We start from the raw sequence: 22,106 nt of genomic DNA on the forward strand, positions 1-22,106 counted from the left end.
ATGCAGGAACTCGGAAGACGCAAGGTAGTTCACGAAGAGACACGTTTATTGTATGCCGAGGTCGGGGATCGAGCAGGCAGTCCGGTGCAGCAGCGGTTGTTGGGGCGTCGGGCGAAGAGAGCAGATGAGCGGACAGGCAGGAGTCGGTACACGGGGAAACAATCAACGCAGGCAAAAGGATCAAGGAGTCAGGCTTGAAAGGTTGGTCGGAGAACGGACGAAGGTCGGTACACACAGGATCAATCAGGAGTACGAGAGTGCTGGAACGGGACATAAAGGTCAACGAACTGGCGGAGGACCAGTCGTCACCGGGTCCTATATATACGGGGGATGATCAGGCATGAGGCACAGGTGTGTGCCTCCCAATCACCACAGCCGCATTGCCCGTGCTGAAGCGGCAGGATCATGACACTTGGTATTTTCTCAGTGTTGAATCCCAAAAGTCTTGGTCTTGCCCAGCACTGATCAGGACTCAAGCATTCAAACTCAGATAAGAAAATAATTTGATGCCATCCAGGATTCTTACATGCTACTCAAAAAAAACTTTTACCTCCTGAATTTATATTTTTCTAATTAAAAATATCCCACTGTACTAATTTTAAGACAGATATCACTTGGAAAAAAAATAAGTTAAAAATATTTGTATAATATTTGTAAGACACAAGACCTTCTCAAGTTCATTCATACAAATTCCATTTGCAGATATTGTTTCACCTATTTTAGGGACGAAATATTATTAAATATAAATTTGTTCTGGTTTGAAAGTTGCAGACAACATTTTGGACTGTCAAATGTATTTAAAAGGAACTTCAAATGAAAGAGACGATGCTCTTCAACTGTTCAACTCTGTCATGGTTTTAACAATTGAATTTTATGGTCTTGGTCTTGTTGAGTTCTGGTGTGGTCGAGAAGTCTTTGCTCTCGTATCATGTGGTCTTGAGCACAACACTAGAACTCTAAAATAGAAATTCAGCTATTAACATAAGGAGTAATTCCTATTTTCCCTTTAATGCAAGAATGAGTGAACCGTTATTATTTGCGGAGCCAATCTTTGCGCGTGTGTGCGCAACTTGCAATTAAACAGCATTGTGGAACGCCGCCATATTATATCCTGTGATTTGTGACAGATATCGGCGATTTCAGCCGTGAAGTCACGTAAGTGCTCTACACGCGTGCAGACGTCAAGACACGCAGTTGACATCAAGGCATGAAACCCGAGGACAAGTCTTTCATCTTGTCTTTTCTCTCTTATTTATGTGCTGCATGCGTGCTTGAATGTCAACAATTAAAGTAAACGATGCGCCCGCAACACCTCGCAGCAGCATGTCCTTCCTCACTCACTGTGTTCATTATCACCAACATCTGTTTAACTCGTTCCCGAGACCAGTGAACACAGGGGCAGGAAGAGCCCGTTTCCACTGCAACGCGACACCGACCCGTTAGGCGCGTCACCTGGGCATTTTAATCTCCGTCCGAAATGAATTCCATGTAAGGAAGAGGGGCTTTAAATCGACCAAGAACTGGACGTCGATTGTCTTGTGGTCATTTGTAGGACTAATTTTTCGTAGGGGAGTGGGGTGGTGGTGGTGGGTGGGGCATACGCTGGGAATCCAAACAGCCATTTAACGTCCAACGTTGTTTGGGAAAAGTTGATGTTTTACTGGCTTTTGTTTCCATCTCTGCTAGAAATCCCAAAGATCTTACGTGTACTGATGTTCATCCAGCGAAATCTGGCAAGTACGACAGTATACGAGTTGAATATATGTCAGGCCTTACAACAACTTCTAACATGTAACATCCCATGTGTATGTTTCCATCCCATGTGTATGTTTCATTCATCCAGATATTTTCCACCTGATCAGTAGCAATGTTTTAAATCTACTTTTATGGAGGCGGGGATTAACATTGCATGCGCATGTGTGTATTTTAACATTCCAGGTGGAAAAAAGGGATACATGCATGGAATAAAAGGCCAGATATCCCAGATCCCTGGACTGTCCCCAACTGTCCACAGAGTCAGTGATGTGAAGAACATTGGGAAAAGAGTTGGACTTCTTGACAGTGATTCCGACTATGTCAAGCTAGCAAAACAAGGGGGCCACAAGGGTATGGCGTCTTTATCCATTACACACTTGAATGAAGACTCCCCCAAAAATTCATGTGTACAATGAACCCTCCAATGTGAAGTAATATTATTACATATATTTTGGACATTAATTTTAAAAATTTAAAATAAAGACCATTTTTAAATCCAAGCATAATCTGGATAAGGGCCAGCTTTGACAGCCTGACCAGGAAGAAACATCTTTGACCCCGCCCCTGACGTCGTTGGTGCTTAACATTACAGAACATTCGTTCTAGCTAAGCCAAGATGCCAACGTGTTGTGCAACAAAACTGAGAAAGTGCACAAATCTCTCCTCCTTTAACTTCCCGTGAGGTCAACCTGACAAAGCTCTGGCTGTCACAGTTGAGGCTCGTTCATCAGCCAAGGAAATTTGCACACATCTAATATTACTGGTTATTAGCCACTTTGTTATCGCCTCGTGCTGGTACTGTATAAGCAACAACAGACTTTATGAGGCGGCACGGTGGCGCAACTGTTCAATCCTGGACCTCCGTGTGTGGAGTTTGCATGTTCTCCCCATGTCTGCATGTGTGTAACCTGCCTCCTGCCTGTTGACGGCTGGGATAGGCTCCAGCACTCCTGCGACCATCGTGCGGCTAAGAAAATGGATGGATGGATTTATATGTGTAAGCACACAACACTTCCTGGTTACTATTTATGGTGATGCGCCCATGCACTTCCCCCTCACCTCACAGTACAACTTGGGGTAAAAAACACAAAGTCTGGCCAGGCCTGCAATATATTCTCTACATCTAAACCAATGCCTCAGAAAAGAATCAAATCTCTGCGGTCCATATAATGGGACTGTTATTGATCGTTATCAGTGCCAGGCCTCTCCCAACACTTCGAGTTCTGCCTGTGTGTATTCTGGCTCAAATGCTTGAACAATGTACAGTTATTTTTGTTTTGTTTGCTCAATGGCAGGATGTTTAGAGATGTTTCATGGTGAAAGCTGTGGATAACTCTGGCATTTAAAGAAACACTGAACCCTCATCTACTAACTTTTAATGTGTACTCCCAATCCTACATAGTTTGGACAAAGTATTCCTTTAAGGTCCATAGACATGAGTACTTTTTCCCCCTTCAAAGTATGCATTAATGAACGGTGACACGATAGGCGACTGCTTAGACTTAGAGCATCTGGCTCACTGTTTTAAGGACCAGGGTTCGAATTCCAGCCTCTTCTGGTGGAGTTAGCATGCCAATCGCAGGGCACATTGAGACAAACAGCTGCAGTCATAATCACACCTTGGGGCAATTTAGAGTGTTCAATTAATTAACCACCTGAGCCACCGTGCCGCCAAAAGAGAACTAAAACAAAGTAATTAAAAGAAGATAAAATGTAGCTAATTTACATAAAACGTGTTGACAGGTTTCCAATAATAGGATTTTTTTTGGTTCGTACAGTTGGTTGAGCACTTGTTTTTTTTTTTTTTTTTAAGTATTGAAAAAGTTCCTTATGAAGAAATTTAGATCTGTGACTTTAGAATTTTGGTAGAATTGCTTGTTATTACAACATTAATTCAGGGCAACGTTTCCTCTGTTACGTTTAAAATTTTCAACAGCAATTTTTTTTTTCCAAACAACCGTTATTCCTAAAATTAAGGAGGCACTGTGAGTGTGACTGCGGGTCGCCTGTACTACACAAAAATAAATTTCCTGTGTTCCACTAATAAAGTTTACACCAACATAAGCCACACTTTGGACCCACCAGTACACAATTAAATCTTACCAATAAACTACATGGCTGCACTACTAACACTACTAGGCCAAACTGTGGGGCAAAAAAAGTATCTAGTATGCCAACAATTGTGCAAGTGCTCCACATGAAAAGATGAGAGAGGCCTGTAATTTTCAGGTATAAATAGGTATACCTCATCAAAAAGAGACTCGAAAGTGAGAAAAAACAAACAGAAAATCAGATTTTCCGATTTTTTTTAAAGACTTTACTAGCAAATTGTGGTTGGCAATAAGGATTTGGTCAATAAAAGTTCATCTCAGTACTTTGTTACATAGTCTTTTGGCAATGACTGCGGTCAAATGTTTTCTGTAAGTCTTTCAAAAGTTTTTCACACAAAACGGATTTTGGCCCATTCCTCCATGCAGATCTTCTTAAGAGCAATGACGTTTTGGGTCTGTCACTAGATTACACAGACTTTCAACTCCCTCCTAAGATTTTTTTCTTCTTTTCCTTTCAGCTTGTCCTGTTAGGGGTCGCCACAGCATGTCATCTTTTTCCATCCAAGCCTATCTTATGCATCTTCTTCTCTAACACCCACTGTCCTCATATCCTCCCTCACAACATCAATCAACCCTTGGTCTTCCGCTCTTTTTCCTGGCAGCTCCATCCTGAGCACCCTTCTACCAACATACTCTCTCGTCTCTGAACATGTCCAAACCATCTAAGCCTACTCTCTCTAATCTTGTCTCCAAAACATACAACTTTGGCTGTCCCTCTAATGAACTCATTTCTAATCCTATCCAACCTGCTCACTCCAAGCGAGAACCTCAGCATCTTCATTTCTGCTACCTCCAGTTCTGCTTCCTGTTGTTTCTTCAGTGCTACCGTCTCTACATCACGGCCTGCCTCACCACTGTTTTATAAACTGCCCTTCATCCTAGCGGAGACTCTTCTGTCACATAGAACACCAGACACCTTCCGCCAACTGTTCCACCCCACATGGACGCGTTTCTTCACTTCTTTACCACACTCTCCATTGCTCTTGTTGGAGGATGCTTTTTTTACTGCGCGTGTTCATTTACTTTCAGGTAGTGTGAATGTTGGTTATCTAAATAAAGGCTGGAGATGATGAGCAGTTTCTTCGAAGAATTTACTTACAGAATATTCCAGGCACTTATGAGTTACAGACAATGGCTGTAGAGAGCAGATCACAAGTGCAAAGGTCCAGAGAAAGCACACATCCTTTATCTTGTTAAAATGGCGGACCATGAGCGGTATCAAACCTGTGGCGTGAGATCGGGGCTTTCCACTTAGACAAAGGGTTTCTGTCTCAACTGGTTCTAGCTGGCAATGGATTATTAAAAAGTGTCCAGTATGCAGTTCATCAAGGTTAGCCTACGTGCAGAGATGCAATCAAGTACACATCTGGCTACAGAACAGCCCCACTGAGGACATGAGGAAATTATAGAGTCATGACTAAATACGGGCTTAAGACATACTTCAATCCCCCTTCCAGACTCGAAAGAGTCCGACACTTTAAATGAACAAAATTAAAGAAAGCTGCCAGCATTGTCATCGTCCGGAGTGGCTGGTGCATCGGGCATAGGGCCTTTTCCTCTGGGATGAGTCGAGCTGGGGTGCAGTCAGCTTCCTTGTCGAATGATGTCATCAATGGGTGCCAGCCGGCACTGGAGAATACGTGGTTTTCCGGTTGTCGTCAGGTGGAGGGATCACTGAACCTGAGGCGGATCTGGCAGGTCGTGTAGACGAGATGACGTGTCCCTCTTTCCTGCAGGATGTACTGCTGTGATCGTCTGCTCCGTGACCTGAAAGGGACCTGTGCACCTAGGTTCAGACTATTTACGTTTAATTTTAACCACACAGATTCACAAGTATTCATTTTGAGGGGAGCATCTGGTTGTGAATGTAGTGATTAACCAAATGTTTTAACACTGTGCTTGCAGTTTCAGATTTGCAGGGATACGGCTCTGGCCATCCCCAAAAGGAAACTACTATGACTAGCAAATACTGGTAACCTGACACTGTTTTAATCATGTCAGTGAAATCCTATTGAAATCACCTGATGAGGGGTGTCCACATCCGGATAGTGGAGTCCCTGTGGTGATTTCGTTGTAGGCATGCAGTTATACCTAATGCAAACGCTGCAGTCCTGCAGTTCACCTATAACAATTAGTCTCATGGAAGGATGCCACCAGGCATGGAGTCATCTCAGTGTTTCATCCACACCTACATGCCATGTTCAATGTTCTTCAGAAATTACATTTTTCAATTGTGTCTGAGATGCACTTAGCCTCTTTTCACCATATGCCCTCATCTTTGACACCCCCTTTCAACTTCCACACACACTTTTCTTCTGGACTTGCTTTTTCCTGCCACAAGAACTGTTTCTACTGTCACCCGTTGACTGTCACATTCAGACTAACTTGCATTTAGCTGGAGTGCTGGTCAGGACCGTGCAACCTTTTTTGCTGTTTGATCTGCTGATTTATTTCCTGCTGATACAAAATCATTAGTTTGAGAGTGACCTTTGCATTTAAGTACTGCAACCGCTGTCAGGAGCATTAAAGCTTCTCGCAATTCGAGAATGTCGTCCTGATGTTTAATAGGTGTACCGGTTGCAGTTTTGGAAATAGTTTTAATGCCAACATCAACTGTCATTTGTGCATACGCCGAATCTTAATTTTAACTGTGACTGATTTTTTTGCCAACTTGAGTGCTGATGTTAATGCCAAATTTCTGCTCTTTGTGCTGACTGGGAGCCTGGAATTCTTTCTGCTTGAAATTTTTCAATACTTGTTACTGTGGGTTGGGTTGCTGCAAATCCAGATTGTTGGCCATCGCTGCCTTTGAAGCAACATCTGTCTGTGAAAAGAATCAAGTCCGGGTTGTCAAGAGGTATCTCAAAGTTCAGTGCGGGGCGAGTTTTCTTCCGTAGTTTTTTGTACACAACAATGCGGTTCTCCTCCGAGCAGACCTTCAGCCATGTTTACCCTTTCATGACTAAAGAGAATATGTGGTTGTGTTAAAATTGCTTCAATTTTCCTCTGTCTTACTCTGGTCATGGTGAAAGCTTGACTCGTGACGTACTGGACTGTACTGTGTGATGTTTGCGCAGTCAGCGGATGATGAAGAACAATGTGAGAAGTCTTCTTGCCAGAGGAATCACTCTAGCTAGAGCAGATGCGAAAGAAGTGCAAATTGAGTGCCTTTGCTCAATTTTTTCCAATGGAGTTGATGCATACAGACAAACTTGTCGACATCCTCCTTCCCCTTTCTGATAAAGACCAGCAGAAACACTGCCGATCTTTTCAGACACGTCAAGATAGAACATGTGACTAATCAGGAATCGCAAGAGCTGCAGCAGTGGAAAGATGGTGTTTCAAGGAGATGAAGGAAGAGTCTGCTTCCGTGGTGCAACAAAGAGTGTTCGAAAGATTGCGCATACCTTGTTCATTGACCATTCGTCGGAGTGGGTGAGTGAGTTCAGCGAAGTTTGGAACATGATGCCTGGAGTAGTTGCAGAGACCAAGAAAGGCCAGCATGGTTTTGACATTTGTTGGTTTTGGGTGATGGAGGATATTGTCTTTGTGAGAGGGAGACATTCCTGTGCCATGGCGTGAGATCAGACGTCCGAGAAAGGAAACCTGTGGTTGGGCAATCTGGAGTTTGGACTTGGAACACTTCAGTCCAACAGAGGTCAAATGAGAAAGCAAAGACCTAGTGGCTTCGAGACAAGAAGTTTCAGATGGAGCCACCAGTAAGAGGTCATCCACATACTGCACCAGAACCCCATGAGGCAATTCAAGTGGAGACAGCAACTGACGAAGACAGTCATTGAAGATTCCAGGTGAAAGAAGAAAGCCTTGAGGCAGGTGATTGTAGGAGTAGCAAACACCATTCCAAGTGAAAGCAAAACATTGCTTCATTGAAGGGTGAAGCAAAAGAAAGCATCCAGGTCAATGCAAGTGAAATAATTGTGGGGTGATGTAATTTGGGACAATGCGGAGTGCGGGTTTGGGACGGGCAAACTGAAGGAGAACACGGCTGCATTAATTGCTTGCAGGTCATGGACCATGCGAAACTTTCCAGTGTTTCTCTTTTCAACAGGCAAGATGGGGGTGTTAAAATCAGAGCCAGGAATTTCACACAGTACCCCAGCTTTGAGCAAGCCGTCAATTGTTTCCAAAATGGCAATCATCCCAGCCTCTTTTACAGAGTATAGGGGGAACATATATTTGCCCTGGTTTCATCTGAAACAGACAGGTGATACATTGCAGAGACCAACATCAGTGGGATCCATTGACCACAACGATGTGGGAAGGGAATCAAGAAGTTGACCAGCAAAATCGCTGTCGGTTGTTTCACGCCCATGGTGCCTATCCAGAAGCTGGTGCTCCAAAACAGAAGTGTGTAAAAATGTGTCAGACTGAATCCAATAAGCATCAAGTGACGGGGAATAGAGCAATAGAGAGTGAAATGAATTTTGCCAATCAGTGGCCTGTGTGCATGGCCCGACAAACAGACTGAGAACCTTTGCTGTGTGCTGAGGCGAGACCATCAAGGAGACATGTGGGTGACAAGGAGGCATAGAAGGATCCAAGGGATCAGCCATCATGTACCATTTGAGTTGTTCAAGAGTTAGGAACAACGAAAAGGTGACACCAAATCACCCAGGTTCAATTTCTATATGTTGTTTTCAATTTCCTGAAATGCCTCACTATACATCTCATTCCCTGACCTGTCACAGTACAGAGCACAATGCATACAATCATTTACCACATCATAAAATCTGAGGTTGCGAACCCAAGGTGACCAGAGAGTCCAAAAGTGTTCAGCTTCGAGCCAACCACTGGAGTCAATATCCCCTCTTGCCCAGAGGATGTCGACAGTGGCCCAGGCCAGAGGGCGTTTTTCAACAAGCGGGAGCTGAGAGGTGGCACCGTAGGGAGAGCCAGCCGAGCAGCAATAGGTGTTACCATCCAGAAATTCCAGGATGAGTCCATCAAAGGTGCATTTGATGAGAGGGCATGTGGCGATGAAGAGATCTGTGCCCAAAAGATTGACTGGACAGTTAGGTGCAAACACAAAAGAAGGCAAAAGAGTCTGTGACTGTTGGTTTGACTCTCTTGGGTTGGTTGTAACCTCGATTGTAGCCACGTGCTCCATCGTGACGGTTTAGGTTGCTGTCTGCACTTGTGGGCCCAATGACCAGACTGTCCACAATTGAAGCACACGTTACGGCCACCAGGGGCGCACCTCGACCCATGGATGAACCTGCTTGATACATCATGCAGTCGGAACCGACAGGGAGATGAGATCAGAGCAAGAGTGGCTTCTTCCTGCTTTTTATATTTTGCAACTGCAACATGGCAATTTGTGTTTCTGTAGTTTTGTTTGTCAACCTTAGACTCTTTTTCCTTAGCATGTCTCCTCAAATGATGTTGACCACCAGTCAACCTCAGCACCAGGAAGGTCCGGATTGGCCTCCATGGCTTGCGCTACAGACTTGGGAACGCCCTTCAAAATGGCTGCTCGGAACACTTGTGAATGCAAAGCGGAGGCTGTAGGGGCATGTCCTGTTTTCAGAGTGTAATCAGTGAGGGCTAGGTCAAGAAAAGCCGCGGCCTCATCGGCTTTGGGAGTAAGAAAATCTAAAATGACACTCAGGAACGGAAAATAAAGTCTAATGCTGCAGACAAGGTCAAATAATTTTCACGTGTAAGAGCCTGATGATCGGGGAGAGAAGAAAAACCTGAATTTTGCATCAGAGTATTCAACTGTGAAAGCGGACATGATTCTGTAAGGAGAACACTGATGTCACCTGCAGTTAACATTTGTCCCGTAACCGCTCTCTGCACTGCTTGAAGCCAATTGGCACCACCAGATTGCATGGGTGGATGTTTCTGCAGCAACACACTCAAGTGGGAGAGAAAGATTTGTAAAACATAGCAGAGTTACCAGTAGCAGTAGTAGGTCAACTTTGGCTAACATGGGTGCCTGCAAGATTTGGGAACGAGTCACACGCCGATGAGGAGGAAAAGCTGGACCTTTGGAAGATTCCGGTGGGTCTTCAGGACCTCTGGTTCGATCCAAAACTGAGTCAGGGTGGGCACCTGAAAGATTCTGGACATGAGACTTTAATTCTGCTATTTGATTGTAACTGAGCAACATACAACCTGTTTTCTGCTTAACCATTCGAAGAGCCTCTATCTGCGTGTTCTGCAGCGTAGACAGCAACTACCTGTTCTCTTTTCAGTCGCTTCTTGTTAAGCGCGAAGGGCGCGGTCTTGCTTTTCCGCTTCAGCGTTCGCTCTATGTTCATGTTCAGTAGCGGCACTCTTAAGTTGATTTCTGATGTTTTATGGAACCTCTTGGTGTCTGTTTAATTCTGCCTTCTTCAGTCCTGAGTCAAACGTGTGAATGGGTCAGCTCTCAAGTTGGCCACTTTTTCCAATCTGCCTTCTAATTCTCTAATGGCGGCGGTCACTCCAGCAGCCAAAGTTTCCGTGACTTTATTCATGTTTGATGTCAGTTGTGCACGAGTGAGGGATGTTTGATCGTCTACATCTACTTCAAGCCGGCCCGCGATTATATTCAATACTGGAACCTGAAATTCATTTAAAGCTTTCCTGGCTTTATGATAAGGTGACGGTCGCGGTGGGTAATTTGAGACAACGCCCAAGGCCGTTTCCCCTCCAAGTAAGGAGGCGGCGTGGAGGGCAATTTGGGTGTTGATGGTACCAGACCAACACTTTCTTCCTTGACAGCCAAACGGGACAACTTTAACGCACATCCCATTGCCATCATTCTTGCTTTCGCTTTCATTTCCACAACTTAGTATTCTCTCACACTTTTCTACCTTTTGAAGACAACCTGTTCAACTTCCAACTTTAGAGCCGCTGCTCTTTTAACACAAGCTTATTCCGTTTCTTTCATGAATCACCAAACACACAGTCGAAGACAATGGAACGCTTCCTCATCCATTCTTTCAACTGTTCTTTCTCACTATCTCGTTCTTTTTTAAGCCACCTTCCAACACACATCACATGCATTTTTCACTTGTTCACTCAGCAACACTTGTTCCAAATGGTTTGGTATTTGCAAATCGAACCATTCACTTTCCCTATCAACTGTCCCTCCATTTTGTTTTAAATCGAACACACGCAGACACGCCCACTTTCCTCACTGTGCTATAATCATGTGCGTGCGCGCAAGACACTCACCCGCGAGCCAGAAGATGCCAAAGGGCCCTCCTTTTTTTTTCTTTTAACTACCATTGGGTATCGTCATACCCTTCTTAGACCATTATATTAAGGTCTTCAGCCATTTTATTAAGGTCACTTTAATTTCTACAATTTATGTGATCTCTTGAATGGATTACTATTATATGTTTTCCCTCTTATCTATTTACTCATTTATACATATATATATATATATATATATATAATATATATATATATAATATATATATATATATAATTGTTTTTTTTTTTAAATATGCTCGAGCCCCTTTATTTTAACGAAACAGTCCTTTGATTTCGAATGAGGAATTCCAGTCTCTACGATTCTCCAAAAACCTCGCAGTCCAGAAAGTTTTGGGCTGGCCTCAACCTTGTTCTGCCAGCCCCGGGATTTACAACCTTTTTGTGTCGGCACAACCTCCGAACACAGGGCACTTCTAAACCCTTTTTAGAGTGGTACGCCCACACACTCCATGGCTTTTCAACCATTAAGGTGGGACGCGACGGTTACCCACAAGGGCCTCAAACCCAGGATTTATCGCTCTCTGTCCTTTGATTTCCAATGAGGAATTCTAGTCTCTAGGATTCTTCGAAAAGAACTAGAAAACCTCGCAGTCCAGAAAGTTTTGGGCTGACCTCAACCTTATCGGTGTGTTCTGCCAGCCCCGGGATTTACAACCTTTTTGTGTCGGCACAACCTCCGAACACAGGGCACTTCTAAACCCTTTTTAGAGTGGTACGCCCACACACTATGGCTTTTCAACCATTTAGGTGGGACACCAGGGCCTCGAACCCAGGACTTATTAATGTTCAATTTCACCTACTGTTCATCCAGCTAAAAAACATAATTTCTCAATGTCACAAATTCAGACGCAACGTGGTTCTCAACCCCACTTTACAGACAGAAGATCACTTTTGCAGGATTGATGTCCTCTTACCTTATCAATTAATGGCCGGCTGATGTTCTGTCTGTCAACCAACACCTCAGTCCGAAATAACGTCTGGGTCACGAATTGTTGGAGGACGCTTTTTTTCCTTCGCATGTTCTTTTAATTTTGGGTAGTGAGAATGTTGAGAATGAATGAGAACCGGAGTGTCCAGAGAAAACCCACGCAGGCATGGGGAGAATATGCAAACCCCACACAGGTGGGGCTAGGATTGAATCCAGGTCCTCAGAACTGGAAGGCCAACGCTTTCCAGCTGCGCTCACCGTGCCATTCACCAGAAAGTAATATTTTGGTTTTGTGTGACCATGTGACATTCTCCCAATGCTCTTCTGGATCATCAAAAAATCTAGTACATTTTGCCAAATTTGTATTTTTACTGGCTTAAGCAGTGGGACACATCTGGCACTGCAGGATTTGAGTCTCGAGTGGCATAGTGTTTTACTGAAGCCCATTCTTACTTGGTTCCCCACATGTTTGTGTTTTAAATTCATTAAAAATCAGAGTGTGATTTTGGCGGATTAGTTTTTCATTTTGTGTCTCTTATGTAATGAAATATAAAAAATATATAATGACAGTGCTCCCTCATATATTTAAATGGGAGAACTTCCACCAATTTAATATTTTTTTGCCTCTGGAGGCATGTGTCACACACTAGCAACCTCTTTATCAAAGACATACTTTTGATTAAAAAATTTGAGCATTTATTCGATGGATAGGCTACAGATCAATCAATCGCAGGGCACATAGAGACAAACAGTCACACTCACATTCACACCTAGGGGCAATTTAGTGTATCCAATTTTGCAGGATTTTGGGATGTGGGAGGAAACGGGAGTGCCTGGAGAAAACCCACGCCAGCACAGGGAGGACATGCAAATTTCACATTGGGGTTACCGGGATCGAACACGAGTCCTCAGAACTGTGAGGCCAACATTTTACCAGCTGCCCCACTGTGCCGACTCAGTTCTAATATTAAAATTAAAAATTAAATACATTAATGAAAAAAACTATTGAAAAATAAATGAAAATGTTTAACATTTAAAAGTTACATATAATTGAACGGTACCTGAGAAGTGTACTGTACTTGAAGAGTAAAAAAATGTACTGCCTCTATGGATAGCTATGGGCATCACTTCATTCTAATATGGTTTGCTGCACTTGCTATTTGAAATGTACATTTTGTTCGTATTTTATTCAATGATTCTTTCATGTGCCACAACAGGGAGCCAGCCTCCCACGAGTTGCACTCGTACCACACTCTGGCAATCTCCGCACTGGTATATGCTCTATCCTCTACTAGTCGGACAACTTTGGCTTCCTAGTCAGAGTTACAAGTTACCAGTGAGCCAAAACTACACTATTTGATATCTAATACTAGTACTATTAGTGGACCTCTAGATGTTAACCAGTTGAGTTTTATGTCATTGTAATACTAGTAGCATGCAGTTAACTAGTGCACTACATTGCCTCACTTGTAACGTGTAGTTGTACTAGTACAAGGAGTCCTCGGTCTACGACTGAGATCCGTTCCTACAGGACCGACTTAACTCAAATTTCAACTTGAGTCGTATTCCACCATTAAAGTCAGAATTTACGTCAAAATACTTTGGATAAAAAATACATTGAAATAAACAAGATGATGTACCTAGCATTACTGCTGAGAGGTGGATGGAGAAGGGGAGGCTGTGCTTAACTATTGCGAAGGAACCTGGTCCTCAAACCTCCATCTCGACAAGTTTCAAAGAACCTTGTTTTGTGGTGATTGTATCCAACATGGGAACAGAACCCATCACATGCGCTAAAATACGGGCGTTGTCTTTAATAATTGTCACCATGGTCGACCGACTGAAGCCATGGTGGAGTTGGTGTCTTAACTTTCTCCGATCTTTTTATGATCTTGAGCTTCGTTTCCATGGTAATGGATTTTCTTTTGGCTGCAGAAGCATTGCGTAAAGACACAGCTTTCTTCTTTGGGGTGATAATGTCTAAAAAGGAGGGCAAAAATGTAAAGATACTCCCAGCGCACAAACACGGACAGGACAAAGCGAACCAGTGCATGGACTTGAAGTTGCATATCAAGGATATCAAATAGATGCTCAATTGGATTTCCATACACTCAACATAGATTTTTCTGCTTACTGTATATTCATGCTTTTACCCGACCTTGCTTCTTCAGGGCTTCTGTATTTTGATGACACAGTCGCATCCAAGCCCAACTCATATGACTCTCCAGACGTGTTGTTGAATGGCCCTGTAGAAGCTCCTGGCAACCAAAGGTGGGGGTTGATATGCCAAGATACTTTTAATTAGGGCCTACCCAAAAGGACGTTTTTAGTCCAATTCTGCTAATATTTGGCAGGATAAAATTTAGATAATGCGAATATCAGCCCATTAATCCAGAACATATAAAATGAATAACATTTATTTTTGGGTGCTGTGATGCTTACAACAATAAAGACATGAATTGCAACATTTAATTTTTAAAATACTTTCCCCTTTCGTATTTGTTTAACTTCACAACAGAAAACACCAAATTATTTACAATTTTTTTGTATATTGCTATAATTTCATTATGGAAGACGCTAATGTGCAAAAAATAATAATAAATCAGCAAGAGTCGACAAAAAATTGGCCAGGCCCTACTTTTATAATGATCTGGTTCATTGTAGATGTGTATATTTTCAATGAGCGGATGTTAGATTTAATATGCACTGCTTTTCCTGTCAGTGTCCTATGCACCAAAGAGAGGAAAACTCCGAGAGCTTCTGCACAACGATCAATGCCTCCTTTTTGGACGGACAATATGTCTGCATGGGAAAGGGATGATAATGGCAGCCAACGCAAAGAGATGGTAAATATAATTGCATAAGCCATTAGGAGACTAATATACTGCAGTCACAGCAATCATATGAATATACAATGAAGAAAATAAGTATTTGAACACCCTGCTATATTGCAAGTTCTCCCACTTAAAAATCATGGAGGCTCTGAAATTTTCATCGTAGGTTCATGGCCACTGCGCAAGATAATCTAAAAAGAAAAATTTGTAAATCCCAATGTATGATTTTTTTAACTATTTGTGTGATACAGCTCCAAATAAGTATTTGAACACCTGTCTGTCAGCTAGAATTCTGACCCTCAAAGACCTGTTTGTCCGCCTTTAAAAGTCCACCTCCACTCCATGTAATATCCTTAATCGGATGCACCTGTGTGAAGTTAACTGCATAAAGACACCTCTCCACCCCATACAATCAGTAAGACTCAAACTTGTAACATGGCCAAGACCAAAGAGCTGTCCAAAGACACCAGAGACAAAATTGTACAACTCCACACAGCTGGAAAGGGCTACAGAGAAATTGCCAATCACCTTGGTGAAAAAAAAGTCCACTGTTGGAGGAATCATTAGAAAATGGAAAAAGCTAAACAATCTCAAATCGGAATGGAGTCCCATGATAGATATCACCTCGTGGGGTCTCGACGATCCTTAGAAAGGTAAGGAATCAGCCCAGGACTACACGACAGGATTTGGTCAATGACCTGAAAAGAGCTGGGCCATCGTTTCCAAGGTGACTGTTGGTAATACACTAAGATGTCATGGTTTGAAATCATGCCTGGCACGGAAGGTTCCCCTGCTTAAACCAGCACGTCAAGGCCCGTCTTAAGTTTGCCATTGACCATTTGGATGATACAGAGGAGTCATGGGAGAATGTTTTGTGGTCAGATGAGACTAAAATGGAACTTTTTGGTCATAATTCCACTAACTGTGTTTGGAGGAAGACGAATGATGAGTTCCATCCCAAGAACACCATTCCTACTGTGAAGTATTGGGGTGGTAGCATCATGCTTTGGGGTGTTTTTCTGCACATGGGACAGGACGATTGCACCGTATTAAGAAGAGGATGACCGCGGCCATGTATTGTGAGATTTTGAGGAACAACCTATTTACCTCAGTCAGAGCATTGACGATGGGTCATGGCTGGGTCTTTCAACATGACAAAGACCCAAAGCACACAGCCAGGAAAACTAAGGAGTGGCCCCGTAGGAAGCATAACAAGGTTCTGGCCTGGCCTAGCCAGTCTCCGGACCTAAACCCCATAGAAAATCTTTGGAGGGAGCTGAAACTCCATGTTTCTCAGTGACAGTCCAGAAAGTGTCTGATCTAGAGAAGATCTGTGTGGAGCAGTAGGCCAAAATCCCTCCTGCAGTGTGTGTAAACCTGGTGAACAACTACCGGAAACATTTGACCTCTGTAATTCCAACAAAGGCTACTGTACCAATTAACATTGGTTTTCTTAGGTGTTCAAATACTTATTTGTCGCTGTTCACACAAATACATTGTTAAAAAAAATCCTACATTGTGATTTCTGAATTTTTCTTCTTTGATTATCTCGCTCACAGTGGACATGCACCAACAGACCCCTCTATGATTTCTAAGTGGGAGACCTCGCAATATAGCAGGGTGTTCAAATACTTGTTTTCTTCACTGTCGGTAATTTTCATAGCATTTGCTCAATAACAGTGAAGACAATTTTAAAAAAATATAATTTTGAAATGTTTAGAAATGTTTTATACAGCCTTTGTTTTTATATGAGTAATTATTTTTTAAAAGTTACAGCTGACTCGAAAATTTAGACCTTATAGTCAAGCAATTCTTAGTGACAAAGCAAATAGTGGCAGGCCACTGAAATATTTTTCTTTTTGTGACAGTAAAAACAAAAGTGGATAATAGTTTCGAGAAACAGCTTCCCAGAAAATATTGCACAATTTATGTGTTGCCCTTTAAACTCTGCAGATAGATAGATAGTGCATAAATGATCTTATTTATTAAACCCATTACACTCTTGACTGCATACAATCATAATGTTAAAGAGCAGCTCGGAGCCTATTCTTTCCTGAAAGATGGGAATTTCGCCTGGGAAGTCTCCCATGGATGCCATTTTTGACCAGTGTCTTTCTTATGGTAGTCATGAATGCTGACCTTAACTGAGGCCAGCAGGTCATTAGGTATTGCTTGAGGTTCCTTTGTGACTTCCTGGATGAGTCTTTGTTGCGCTGTTTTGAGTAATTTTACTTGGCCATCCACTCCTGGGAAGGCTTGTCACTTCTTCCATTAATCTCCATTTGTGGATAATGGCTCTGACAGCGATTCACTGGACCCCAAAGCCTTGGAAATGGCTTTGTAAAATTTTCCAAACTGATGATTTCAATCACTTTTTTCTCCTTTCTTCTTTAATTCTTTGGATTATGGCATGATGCATTGGTTCTAGAGATCTTTTAGCCTACTTATGTTCTCTGACAGATTCTATTCAAATGATTTCTTTATTCAAGAAGTACGATTGTTGTTAGATTTGGTTCTGGCTTGCAAAATTGAACTCATCTTTCCCATATTTGTGATTAGAGTGACTGATCTAACAAGGAGGTGCAATGACGTTTTCACAGATGGTCTGAAAGGTTTAGATTTATTTTTGTGCGTTAATAATTGATGTGTCTTATGAAAACTGCATTATGTTTTATTTCCCTGGGTTGTCTTGATACTGGTTTGATTTTAAAACTTTGTGTGTGACAAATAATGGGCCCCGTAGCTCAGTGGTTAGAGCACTAGTTTGGTAAACCAGGGGTTGTGGTTCATATCCCACTGAGAAGGGTTGCGTCAGGAAGGGCATCCGGCGTGAAAAAAAAATTGTGCCAAACATATATGTGCGTTTATCTGAGATGACACGCTGTGGCAACCCCGAAAGGGACAAGCCGAAAGTGTGTGATAAATAATGCAAAAAAAAAAAGAAATCTGGGGAGGCAAATACTTTCCCATGCCACTCTACGCATTACCCCATGGCTTGATGCCTGTGCATTGAGGTTGTTCCGAGTGGACGAGAGGTTTGCCATCTGTCTTCTGGGGGGTCCGGCCTGTTGTTTGTCTATACACCAAACAGTAGTTTAGAGTAACCCCCCTCTTTGAAGGCCTTAGAGGGGGTGCTGGAGAGCGCTCCCACTGGGCCTTCCATCATTCTACTGGGGGATTTCAACATTCACGCGAACAATGATAGTGAGACCTGGAAAGACGTGATTGGGAGGAATGCCCCTCGCACAACCAGATCAGGACCTGAGCAGTATTCTGCTATTGGGCTTTAGTGCTCATCACAAATTGTCCATAATGAACACCATATTCAAGCATATGGGTGTCTCCATGTGCACTTTGCAGCAGGACACCCTCGAGCGCAATTCAATAATTGACTGCGTGGTTGTGTCAATAGACTTGGGGCTGCATCTTGGACTCTTGGGTCAACTGAGGGGCGGAGCTGTCAACTGATCACCGCGTGATGGTGATTTGGCTCCGATGATGGGAGAAGATGCCAGTCCAATATCACAGGCCCAAACATATCGTGAGCGTCTGGCTAAATTCCCTGTCAGAAGAAGCTTCAACTCCAAACTCCAACAGAACTTTGCTCATTTTATGGGGGAGGCAGGAGACATTGAATCTGAGTGGACCATGTTCTGCTGTCATGGTCTGTTGTCATTTGTTCAGTTTTGTTTAATGTTTTCTTGTGTTACATGTGTTTCATGTCTTCAGTCCTCATGTTTCCGCCTGTTTGCTTGTTTATTTGATTGCTTGTTTTGACTATCTGAAGCCTGAAGGGGGACACAATTCCTGTGCGACCTGTTGGCCGGTCCCGAGACCAGATAAATGCAGAGGGTTGCAGCAGGAAGGGCATCCGACGTAAAACTGTACCAAACATATATGAGCGTTTATCAAACGAATTCCATAATGGATAGGTCGTGGCCCGAGCTAACTACGCCTGCCTCCATCAATGTTCATCTGCAAGGCGTAGATAGAAATGATAAGATAATGTAGGTCAAAGACAAAAAAGAGGAGGAAAGGGGCTTAGTCGGCAGAAGAAGAAGAGGCATGCACAGACCCTACAACTATGACAGGAAAAGCTCAGGCGTTAGTTGAAATTATGAATAGGAGAAAGGTTGATGTATTGTGCATCCAAGAGAGCAAGTGCAAAGGGAGTAAGGCTAGAAGCTTAGGAGCAGGGTTTAAATTATTTTACCATGGAGTAGATGGGAAGAGAAATTGAGTAGGAGTTATTTTAAAAGAAGAGCTTGCTGAGAATGTCTTGGAGGTGAAAAAGTATCAGATCGAGTGATGAGTCTGAAATTTGAAATTGAGGGTATTGTGTATAATGTGATGGGCGGCTATGCCCCACAGGTAGATTGTGACCTCGAGTTGAAAGACAAATTCTGGAAGGAACTTGACGAAGTAGTCCTGAGAATTCCAGAGAGAGAAAAATTGTGATTGGTGGAGATTTCAATGGACTTGTTGGCGAAGGAAACAGGGGCAATGAAGAAGTGATGGATAAGTACGGCGTTCAGCAAAGGAACTTTGAGGGTCAGATGGTGGTGGACTTCGCAAAAAGGATGGAATTGGCAGTTGTTAACACTTATTTCCAGAAGAGAGTGGAATATAGAATGACATACAAGAGCGGACGTAGGAGCACGCAGGTGGATTATATTTTGTGCAGGCGATGTAATCTGAAGGAGATTACTGACTGTAAAGTAGTGGTAGGGGAGAGTGTAGCTCGACAGCACAAGATGGTGGTGTGTAGGATGACTCTGGTAGTGGGTAGGAAGATTAAGAAGACAAAGGTAGAGCAGAGAATCAGGTGGTGGAAATTCAGAAAGGAAGAATGTTGTGTGGCCTTTCGGAAAGAGGCGAGACAGGCTCTAGATGGACAGGAAGAGCTCCCGGAAGAATGGAATACTACTGCCAAGGTACTCAGAGAGGCAGGCAGGAGAGTACTTGGGGTGCCTTCTGGTACGAAAGGGGAGAAGGAGACTTGGTGCTGGATCCCCAAAATACAGGAAGTCATCCAAGGAAAGAGATTAGCGAAGAAGTGGGACATGGAGAGGACTGAGGAGAGGCGAAGGGAGTATATGGAGATGAGATATAGGGCAAAGTTAGAGGTGACGAAGGCTAAACAAGAGTACTTGGAGTACTAAGAATACTTTCATAAGGCACTGTATCAATTGGAGTACCTTTTCAAGTCTTGCTGCGAGGGCGGGCTTTCGAGATAATCTTAGTGTCTACATTAATCAGTGATAAAAGACAATAATTAGCCAGGAGAGTAAGGTTCATTGAAGTTCTATTCATATGGCTACTACTTTGACCTTTAGTCTTTGTCTCATTGACTATTTAAAAAAAAAAGGGAGGGCGGGGGGGGGACAAGTATTCATCAAAAAAAAGTTTAATGAATTCAACAGTGGGTCTTTTATCCATGTTCTTTGGGGAGTCCTGTAAGGGTGCTAATGGACTATAGGTTACTAAATCTGAACAACCAGTATTAGAGTTTCGCCCGCAGTTAGTCAGACTTGTTTCTGGTGTGGTTTGGATTCCGCCAAGGGTGCCCTTTGTCACTGATTCATAACTTTTACAGACAGAATTTCTTGGCAAAGCCAAGACATAGAGGGGGTCCAGTTTGATGGGCTCAGGGTTGCATCTTTGCTTTATGCAGATGATGTGGTTCTGTTGTCTTCATCAAGATGTGATCTGCAACTCTCACCTGAGCGATTCGCAGCAGAGTGTGAAGCGGCTGCGATGAAAATCAGACCCTGCAAATCTGAAACTAAGTTCTTCAGTTGGAAAAGGGTGGCATGCCCTCTCCAGGTCAGGGATGAGATCAAGGGGGAGGAGTTCAAGTACCTTGGGCCCTTGTTCATGAGTGAGGTAAGAATGGAACGGGAGATGGACAGGCAGATCATTGCAGTGTCTCTAGTGAAGCAGACTTTGTATGGATCCATTGTTATAAAGATGGAGCTATGCTGAAAGGGAAACCTCTCTATTTCCTGGTGAATCTACATTCCGACCCTCAGTTATGGTCACGAGCTGAGGGTCGTGACCAAAAGAACAAGATCCCCAATAGAAGCAGCCGGAATTTGTTTTCCTTCACTTGGTATATGAGCAATCGGGTGAGAAGTTCTGTCATCCAGGAGGAGCTCAGAGTAGAGCCGCAGCTCAACCACATTGAAAGGAGCCAGATTAGGTAGCTGGGAGATCTGATTCTGATGCCTCCTGGATGCTTCCCTGGAGACATTTTTCAGGCATGTTTCACAGGGAGGAGACCCCAGAGATGACACAGGACACAATGGATAGACTGACTCCCAGCTGGTCTCGAAGTGCCTCGGGATCCCCCTGGAAGAGCTGGATAGTGTGGCTGGGATAGGGAAGTATGGCCATCCCTTCTAAAGTTAATAAGAGAATGAGGATGGATGGATGGATGGATGGATGGATGGATTCATTCATTCATTCATTGGTTCAAAAATATGTCTTCTGATTAGCATGAGAGGGATCTTCAATCTTGTCGTTAATGGGTCTATTTAAAGGGCGATTAATTACTGCGCTGTTTGCTCTAACGTGTACAACACTATGGACCAGAGCAAATGAAAAAGCGAGTGGTTTCAGGAAATTAGAAGTAAAGTAAAGGTTACAGATCATCTTCCAGTGGCTAAATGTTCCTGTTACTACAGTATCATGATTCAAAAATTTCAGATCCATGGGACCACTTGGGTGTGACTGCAGGAGGAAAATTGACACAATGAAGAAATGGCTTATATGAGTCTAGATCACACTTGTTGCTTGGGTCAAAGAAGATGAGCCACAAAGATTCTGTATTAGAGTCCTATGTACAGATGAGAAAAAACTGGATTGGAAGGTCTATGTCCTAAAGCAAGGGTCGGGAACCTTTTCGACTGAGAGCCATAAATGGCAAATATTTTAAAATGTGATTTCAAAAGAGCAATACAGTATTTCAAAAAACTTAAGTTCAGGTGTATTTGCACATTTATGTAAGACCAACACTTTCAGAGTACAATAAGTCTCAGAATTAATTTAAATAAAGCTCTTGCCGACAAATAAATGTCGTGTATTCGTTTGATTATCTTGTCTTTATGCGAAGTTGTCAAAATGTTTATTTGCAACATCAAGTACGAATGCTTTGCCATACTCCTCTTCTGTGAATTTAGACAGAGCAGAACCCTCTCTCTCTCCACAAAGGCTGTATATTCATGTCGAAAACTTCGGTACTCCTCATCT

The 22,106-nt window shown here is 43.0% G+C and overlaps 1 protein-coding gene across 8 annotated transcripts in view; it reads left to right on the top strand.

Annotated features, from left to right (window-relative positions):
* Positions 1-22,106, top strand: part of LOC133515145 (uncharacterized protein C7orf57 homolog) — an 86,471-nt gene that overhangs the window by 305 nt on the left and 64,060 nt on the right. For 3 of the 8 annotated variants that reach the window (XM_061847473.1, XM_061847472.1, XM_061847480.1), the window contains exons 2-6: positions 61-201; positions 1,687-1,733; positions 1,939-2,106; positions 14,193-14,292; positions 14,744-14,867. In XM_061847473.1, the coding sequence (XP_061703457.1) occupies positions 125-201; positions 1,687-1,733; positions 1,939-2,106; positions 14,193-14,292; positions 14,744-14,867 (516 nt within the window). In that variant the 5' untranslated portion in view covers positions 61-124. The other 5 variants (XM_061847476.1, XM_061847474.1, XM_061847479.1 and 2 more) reach the window with 5 other exon arrangements.

The sequence above is a fragment of the Syngnathoides biaculeatus genome, chromosome 16 (assembly GCF_019802595.1).
Source record: "Syngnathoides biaculeatus isolate LvHL_M chromosome 16, ASM1980259v1, whole genome shotgun sequence".
Lineage (NCBI taxonomy): Eukaryota > Metazoa > Chordata > Actinopteri > Syngnathiformes > Syngnathidae > Syngnathoides > Syngnathoides biaculeatus.